Here is an 8,126-nt window from a genome sequence, read left to right on the forward strand (position 1 = left end):
CGCCCGCCACACACACACACACACCTCCCCCCCGCCTCCCGCCAGCCCCCCACCCCCACCCCCTGCCGCGGCTAGAGACAGCGCCTAGCTGACCACCATCCCCACTCCCCTCTCCCCGCGCGGCGCGAGTATTTCCCCGGTAAGGGGCACGCTAGAGTCGCTCCTGATTGGCTGTAGGCATCGGAGTTAAACTTTTAGCCAATGAAAAAGGGCATAGGGCGTGACGCACGGAAACGTCACGGGAATTCCCCCCTCCCGGGGGCGGAAAAGGGGCTTTCCCCGCTGGAGCCCTGGGACTGAAGAGGTGTCGCGACAGGTCCGAGGTGGGTCGGGCCGGGAGAGGAGCGGGAACCGAAGCCGCCGCCGCGGTGAGTGGCCGGGTTCAGATCCCTGGGGGGCCGAGACACGGGAAGGGCGGGAGGAGGGCCCGTGACTGATGGAGCTCCAGGACTGGAAAGCGGCATTTGCACACACACGCAGAGCACGCACACGAACCAGACACCCGGATACACACATCGGCATCCTTGTACAAAGACACGCGGACCCGTACCTATGCCGGCGAGTGCACAGCATCGTCCGTGTGCGCAGCTTCGCACACACGTACACATGCAAACATACTCACCCGTTCTCAGGTGCCTGGACCCATACCCTTCACGCACAAACTCAAAGATATGTCCACCGGTGCCCTTACATACCAAGACAAGCTCAGACATGTATCCACCCTGAGAAGTTTAAGGTCGCTCACCTGTTGCACGCACGCCAGCACATGGGCTGAAATAACACTTGTATACCTGTGATGGAGACACACACCTCACACAGGGCCATAGGACTGGAGCGGGGGCATGAGCACCCATAACAAGTGCGGCGTGGGAATTAACCGCTGCCGAGATGTTTCGGGGAGAGGGCCCATCCCAAAGAGGAGACAGCTTTCCTCCCTCCCCCCACACCCCAAGAGGCCGGTTCCTGGGGCAGAACCCCGGAGCCCCCCACTGGGAAGAGCCCCCGCCTACAGGCCTTCGGGGAGGAGGCCTTCCTACAGCAGGAATGTCCCCCCAAAAGCCCCCGGGTGAATCAGCCGTGGCCTCCCTTTGGGTAGAAAATCCCAAGGTTGCTCCAGCGTGGGGGAGGCGAAGGGGGCGGGAGGCGGGCCTCCTCCCCCGTCTAGGAGCCTCTCCAGGTCTTGAAAGACCCAGTAGTCCCCGGCACCTGCCCTGGAGAGAGGAGGGGAGCCTAGCCCCACGGGGGCTTCCCTGAGTCTGGGTGCCCCTCTCCCTGCAGAGGCTGCAGGCATCCAAAGGCCGGTGCCGATCAGGCGCCCCTCCCGCATCGGGGGCGTGGTCAGTACGTCATTTCCAGTCCCGCCCCCTCCGGCCCCGCCTCCCCCTGGTATTTTCGGGACTTTCCTAAGCTGTTCTAACTTTCCTGCCCCTTACCCGGCCTAGCCCAGCCCAGCTCCCGATTCGCCCTCCACCGGATCTCCCCCGCCACACCCGGACGGGTGGCTGGAGGAGATCCGACCCTCCCCCTAATCTGGGACCCCCTCTCCCCGCACTCGGGTCCCGATCTGTCTCTCACTCCCCCCGCCACTCCTCCTAACCTAAGGCGGGCGCCTGAAACTCTGGGAAACAGAATCCGGCCGGAGCCACCAGACAGAACCGGGCCTAGCCCAGAGACATGGAGAGCTGCTACGACCCAGTGAGTCACTCCGCCCGGCCCCAAAGCCGGCCGGCTGCCCCGGTTTGTCTATCGGTCGGCCTGTGTTCCTTCTGCTCCCTTACACCTGTAATGCCTCAGATTATTTCAGCCTGCCTGTTAGCCTGTCTGCAAACTGCTTCCAATGGGAGCTCTTTTATGGACATGAGAAGGAGAGGGAGTGATTACTGAGGGTTTAGAAAGCTGGGAGGTGGAGGGCCCTGGGGGTGGCTCAGGATCAGCTGCCACCCCAGTCTGTCTTCAAACCAGGGTCTGGATGGCATAATTGAATATGATGATTTCAAGTTCAACCCTTCCATTATGGAGCCCAAGGAGCCTGCCCCAGAGACAGGTAAGTCTTTTAACCTCCCCTTGTCTTAGCAGTGGTTCTCAACCTTCTGGCCCTTTAAATACAGTTCCTCATGTTGTGACCCAACCATAACATTATTTTTGTTGCTACTTCATTACTGTAATGTTGCTACTGTTATGAATCGTAATGTAAATATCTGATATGCAGGATGGTCTTAGGCGACCCCTGTGAAAGGGTTGTTCGACCACCAAAGGGGTCGCGACCCACAGGTTGAGAACCTCTGTCTTAGAGGGAGGGAGGGGGGGGGAGCGCCTTCTGCCTTGGGGATGAGCTCAGAGATCCTGGATCAGCAAGGCCCCTCTGTCCCCAGCTGATGGCCCCTACCTGGTGATCGTGGAACAGCCTAAGCAGGTAAGTGAATGGAAGGGATGGTAGGGAATGGCTTCAGCTTTGGGGGCAAATGGGGTAGTTGTAGCTGGGTGGTCTTGGGGAGGGTCACTGACCACAAAAGCCACTTAGGGTTGGGATGGTTGGCTGCTGCTGATCACAGTGATGTGGTTGTGATTCAGGCAGACACTACCAGTCATTATGGTCACTGCTGGCAGGGAGTATGTCTGGCTCTAGGGGGGGGCAGGGGTCCTCCCTGGTCACAATGTCACTCTATCCTGGGACCTTCAGCGAGGCTTCCGATTTCGATATGGCTGTGAAGGCCCCTCCCATGGAGGGCTGCCAGGTGCCTCCAGTGAGAAGGGCCGGAAGACTTATCCCACTGTCAAGGTGAGCAAGGATGGTGCCTGAGGGTGGGCTAGTGGACAGTGTGTCCAGGGGTATTGCTGACAGCCCTCAACCCTCACAGATCTGTAACTACGAGGGACCAGCCAAGATCGAGGTGGACCTGGTTACACACAGTGACCCGCCTCGTGCCCATGCCCACAGCCTGGTGGGCAAGCAGTGCTCAGAACTGGGGGTCTGCGCTGTGTCTGTGGGGCCCAAGGACATGACTGCCCAGTAGGTGTCCCCTACCCCTGGCCCCTACTGGCATGCCCCCTCATTACCTGCCCGCCCTAGGCCCCAGCCCATCTCTAGGGAGAGACTTAGGTTGGCCCCAGAACCCAAGGTCACAAGTAAAAACCAGAAAAGCTCCCTAGAGGAAGTAAGGCTAGGCTGAGCCCTGGCAGTGGGGTGGGTGGCTCAGGAGGAAAGAACTACCTGCAATACCTCTGACTCTCCTTCCCCGACTCAGATTTAACAACCTGGGTGTCCTGCATGTGACCAAGAAGAACATGATGGAGATTATGATACAAAAACTTCAAAGGCAGAGACTCCGCTCCAGGCCCCAGGGCCTTACGGGTATGGTGGGCAGGAGTCCTGGGAGGTGGTCATGAAAGGAGGAGAGAGAGGGGAGGAGTCCAGAGGTCACATTCTGCCCACTGTGCAGAGGCCGAGCGGCGGGAGCTAGAGCAGGAGGCCAAGGAGCTGAAGAAGGTGATGGATCTGAGCATTGTGCGACTGCGCTTCTCCGCCTTCCTGCGAGCCAGCGATGGCTCCTTCTCACTGCCCCTAAAGCCTGTCATCTCCCAGCCCATCCACGACAGTAGTGAGTATCTTGACTACCTGGGGTGCAAGACCTGGTGTCAGAGAGAGCCATGAGGCATCCGCAAGCTGTGGAGTCAGACAGGCCTGGGTTTGAACTTGGCCCTGCCACGTATGACTAAATGATCTTGAGCAAGTCATTCCCCCTCTGAGTATGGTTTCTGTCTTGGGTAAATGCAGATACTAGTGGTTCCTCTTGGGGTTGTTCAGATAATGATGCAAAGCACTTGGCTCCACAAATGGGGCCATAACTTTTACATCATCTCAAGTAATTGATATCCCACCCCCATAGAGTCTCCTGGGGCCTCAAATCTGAAGATTTCTCGAATGGACAAGACAGCTGGCTCCGTGCGGGGTGGAGATGAGGTTTATCTGCTTTGTGACAAGGTGCAGAAAGGTGAGGCTGGAACCCATGCTGGGAACTAAGGATGCTGGGTGTCAAGATTGGGGGCAAGGGCAACTTCAGGAAAAATGGCCCTGAAGGTTCCAGTAGGAGCTGTGGCCAAGCTTCAATCTTCCCTGTAGATGACATTGAGGTCCGGTTCTACGAAGATGATGAGAATGGATGGCAGGCCTTTGGGGACTTCTCTCCCACAGATGTTCATAAACAGGTACCCTAGGGACCCCTGGCCAGGGGTGGGGGCCCATCTAGGCCAAGGCTTCAATGCCACTGTCTGTCTTCCTTTGGCCCAGTATGCCATTGTGTTCCGGACGCCTCCCTATCACAAGATGAAGATTGAGCGACCGGTAACTGTGTTCCTGCAACTGAAACGCAAGCGTGGGGGAGATGTCTCTGACTCCAAACAGTTCACCTATTACCCTCTGGTGGAAGGTGAAGCAGGGCTGGAGATCCCAAGGGGGCTGGAGGGCTGGGACTGGGCTGGAAAGTCCCAAGAACGAGATCAGGGTGCCCGTGAGTCAAGTTAGGAGTGGGGAAGGCCCCAGAAAGAGGTGGTCCTAAGAGGGCTTTGGCGGGAAGGGTCATTACCAACCTTGGGACGAGGCTCTTGAGTGGCCCATGAGTTGGGGTTCTAACACCACATTTCCCTCTGCAGACAAGGAGGAGGTGCAGCGGAAGCGGAGGAAAGCCTTGCCCACCTTCTCCCAGCCTTTTGGGGGTGGCTCCCACATGGGTGGAGGCTCTGGGGGCTCGGCAGGGGGTTATGGAGGAGCCGGAGGAGGTGAGGGGTGCTGGTGGCATGAAGGGCGGTGGAGGGGCGAGGGGTAAAGGGGAGAGAAGTTGGGTGGGAGGTAATCTGGGAGCGTTCAGGCTGGTGCCTCCTCTCCACAGACTGCTTGTATTCACAGGTGGCAGCCTCGGCTTTTTCTCTTCCTCCTTGGCCTACAGTCCCTACCAGTCCGGTGCAGCCCCGATGGGCTGCTACCCGGGAGGCGGGGGCGGGGCGCAGATGGCCGATGCGGCACCTAGCGGGGATGCTCGGGAGGGAGCAGCAGAACCGAGCGCGCCCCCCGAGAACCCCCACCGCAAACCGCAAGCTCAGGAGCTGCTGCAGCGAGGTATAGCCCCCGGAATTCGGGGGGTCGGAGCGCTGGGGGTGGGGGACCTAGCCCGCGCCCGCGCCCACGCCCTCTGTCGCCCTCAGCCCGGGAGTACAACGAGCGCCTGTTCAGCCTGGCGCAGCGCAGCGCCCAAGCCCTGCTGGACTACGGCGTCACCGCCGACGCGCGCGCGCTGCTGGCGGGACAGCGCCACCTGCTGACCGCGCAAGACGAGAACGGAGACACGTAGGTTGGGGCGGGGCGGGGGGCGGGCGCGGTGAGGAGGTGGGCTCCAGGGTCGGGGATCGGGATTCGGCGTCCCGTGGAAGGTCGTGGGGTGCTCTGGAGTTGAACAGACCCGCTTGCAAGTCGCGCTCGCTGTGTACTAGTTCTGTTCAAGATACTTAATCTCTCTATACTGTACTTCAGTTTTGTCAACTGTTAAAGGTATTTATCTACCTCAAACGGTGCTCAGGAAGGATTCAGCTCAGGTGCTGCATTGCCCTTAGAGACATCTGGGCTCCACAGGCCCCAGCAAGGCAGGCTGTGGAGGCTGTGGGGTTGTGAGGGTAGAGGATGCTCCAACTGCCTGGGCTTGCTAAACCGAAGTCTCCATCCCCAACCCCCAGGCCGCTGCACCTGGCCATTATCCACGGGCAGACCGGCGTCATCGAGCAGATAGCCCATGTCCTCTATCATGCTCGGCACCTCGGTGTGGTCAACATCACCAACCACCTGCACCAGGTGAGGGCACCTACTGATGGGAGGCTGAGTTGGAAAGCAAGGGGGTCTAGGCCAGGGGCGGGCCTGGCTCACTCTGCCTGTGTCCCCAGACACCCTTGCACCTGGCGGTGATCACCGGGCAGACCAACGTGGTGAGCTTCCTGCTGCAGGTGGGCGCAGACCCGACACTGCTTGATCGGCACGGAGACTCGGCGGTGCACCTGGCACTGAGGGCAGGTGCCAGTGCCCCTGACCTGCTGGGTGCGCTGCTGCGGAGTGGGGTTCCCGCCGTGCCCCAACTGTTGCACATGCCAGACTTCGAGGGTGAGTCCTTCACCTCCTCTGGACCAGGGGCAAGGGTAGGGGTCAGGGAGGGTAACTGATGAGTGCCTAGAGTGGACATAAGGTGTAGAGATCAGCTTGTCGGAGCCACAGCTGCAGGCTGAGTGTCCTATGTCCCTAGGGCTGTACCCAGTACACCTGGCAGTCCATGCCCGCAGCCCCGAGTGCCTGGATCTGCTGGTGGACAACGGGGCTGAAGTGGAGGCTGCAGAGCGGCAGGGGGGCCGAACAGCTCTTCACCTGGCCACAGAGATGGAGGAGCTGGGGTTGGTCACCCACCTCGTCACCAAGGTAGGAATGAGGGCCATGGAGGGACCAAGGATGGTGAAGATGTAGGGAGAGGGAAAGCCAGTCATTGGTGCTGTAATCAACCACGCCCTTGCACTCCACAGCTCCATGCCAATGTGAATGCACGCACTTTTGCGGGAAACACACCCCTACACCTGGCAGCTGGACTGGGATCCCCAACACTCACCCGCCTCCTTCTAAAGGCTGGTCAGTCTCACCCTCAGGGCATATGAACAGGATTGGGAGGAGAAAAGGGGGTGCCTCCCACGCTCCCCACTTCGCAATCCTGAATGTGGGTTCCCATTGCACCTCCCTCTCCTAGGTGCTGACATCCATGCAGAGAACGAGGAGCCCCTGTGCCCACTGCCTTCACCTCCCACCTCTGGTAGCGACTCAGATTCTGAGGAGCCTGAGAGGGACACCCGAAGCAGCTTCCGTGGCCACACACCTATCGACCTCACTCGCAGCACCAAGGTGAGGCCAGCCTGGGAGGAGAAGTACCTGGGAAAAGGGTGCCTGGGCTTAGGGATGGGGTTCAAAGTATCTGGTACCTGGGCTCAGCGCCTGGGATGGGAGTAGTGAAGGTCGAGGCTGTCTCTCCAGGTGAAGACCTTGCTGCTAAATGCTGCTCAGGACACCATGGCACTGCCCCTGACCCCGCCCAGCCCCGCAGGTGAGATCTCGTCACTCATCCCAGCCCTAGCCCCCGCTCACAGAGGTCCTTCTCCTGTAGATCTCTGAAGGGTCTGCCTTGTCTATCCGATTGCCATGGGAGAGAAGTGGTGTCTGTGCCCAACTCTGGAGGTAACTGACACATTTGTGTGTCTGTCCCCCTCAGGGCCAGAGCTGCCACTCGAGGATACAGTCCTGCAGAACTTGGAGCATCTGCTAGATGGGCCAGGGGCTCAGGGCAGCTGGGCAGAGCTGGCAGAACGGCTGGGGCTGCGCAGTCTGGTGGACACGTATCGAAAGACAGCCTCGCCCAGTGGCAGCCTCCTTCGCAGTTACAAGGTCAGTCGGGCCGGTCCCCTGCTCCATGCCTGCTTCCTTTCCCCAGCCTCAGATCCCAGGTGCTTCCTTGGCCCCAGGGCTCCTGAGCCCACATCCTAACTGTAACTGAGGTTCTCATACCTCTTCCTTCTCTCCAGCTGGCTGGTGGGGACTTAACAGGCCTCCTGCAAGCTCTGTCTGACATGGGCCTAGACGAGGGAGTGAGACTGCTAAGGGGTCCCGAGGCCCAAGACAAATTGCCCAGCACAGGTAAAAGGGTCAGACCTGGAAGATCATCTGGGCCTGGAGGGTGGGAAGCTCAGGCCTTAACTCCCCCCTCTCCCCTCTTTATGTCTACTTCCCCTGCAGAAGTGAAAGAGGACAGTGCATACGGAAGCCAATCAGTGGAGCAGGAGGCCGAGCAGCTAGGCCCATCCCCTGAGCCACCAGGAGGGCTCTGCCACGGGCACCCGCAGCCTCAGGTGCACTGAACTGCTGTCCATTTGCCTGCCCCCTTCCTGGGCCCCTCTGTACAGCATCCCCACCTATTCTAGTCCTTATTTAACACCCCATGCCCACCCCTCAGTTGGGGTAAATAAAGGATTCTCATGGGAAAGGGAGGGGGCCTGGCCCCGTCCCTAAGTTATAGCCACCCTTGAGTGACATGTCCTACCCTGGCCCAAAGCTG

General features: G+C 59.6%; 1 protein-coding gene across 2 annotated transcripts; it reads left to right on the forward strand.

Moving 5' to 3' along the window:
- Positions 1-284: 284 nt before the first annotated feature.
- Positions 285-8,090, forward strand: NFKB2 (nuclear factor kappa B subunit 2). 2 transcript variants are annotated; one of them, XM_081104931.1, is made up of 23 exons: positions 285-368; positions 1,603-1,695; positions 1,963-2,044; positions 2,373-2,413; positions 2,681-2,779; positions 2,859-3,010; positions 3,246-3,352; positions 3,441-3,599; positions 3,888-3,992; positions 4,121-4,206; positions 4,289-4,427; positions 4,651-4,776; positions 4,904-5,113; positions 5,200-5,341; positions 5,725-5,839; positions 5,929-6,142; positions 6,282-6,451; positions 6,553-6,655; positions 6,771-6,922; positions 7,052-7,121; positions 7,287-7,459; positions 7,597-7,708; positions 7,808-8,090. In XM_081104931.1, exons 2-23 carry the CDS (start codon positions 1,675-1,677, stop codon positions 7,927-7,929), a joined length of 2,700 nt encoding a protein of 899 aa, XP_080961057.1. In that variant the 5' UTR covers positions 285-368; positions 1,603-1,674; the 3' UTR covers positions 7,930-8,090. The 2 variants fall into 2 exon arrangements, with proteins under 2 accessions (XP_080961057.1, XP_080961058.1); XM_081104932.1 differs by lacking the exon at positions 4,651-4,776.
- The last annotated feature ends 36 nt before the right edge of the window (positions 8,091-8,126 follow it).

This window comes from Myotis nattereri (assembly GCF_964212035.1).
Source record: "Myotis nattereri genome assembly, chromosome: 13".
NCBI classification, from domain to species: Eukaryota; Metazoa; Chordata; class Mammalia; order Chiroptera; family Vespertilionidae; genus Myotis; species Myotis nattereri.

Coding starts and splice junctions, on each gene's coding strand:
- NFKB2 (XM_081104931.1), top strand. CDS start 1,675: ATGGAGAGCTGCTACGACCCA. Junction 5,342..5,724: donor CAAGACGAGAACGGAGACAC/GTAGGTTGGGGC, acceptor CCCAACCCCCAG/GCCGCTGCACCTGGCCATTA. Junction 6,143..6,281: donor GCACATGCCAGACTTCGAGG/GTGAGTCCTTCA, acceptor CTATGTCCCTAG/GGCTGTACCCAGTACACCTG.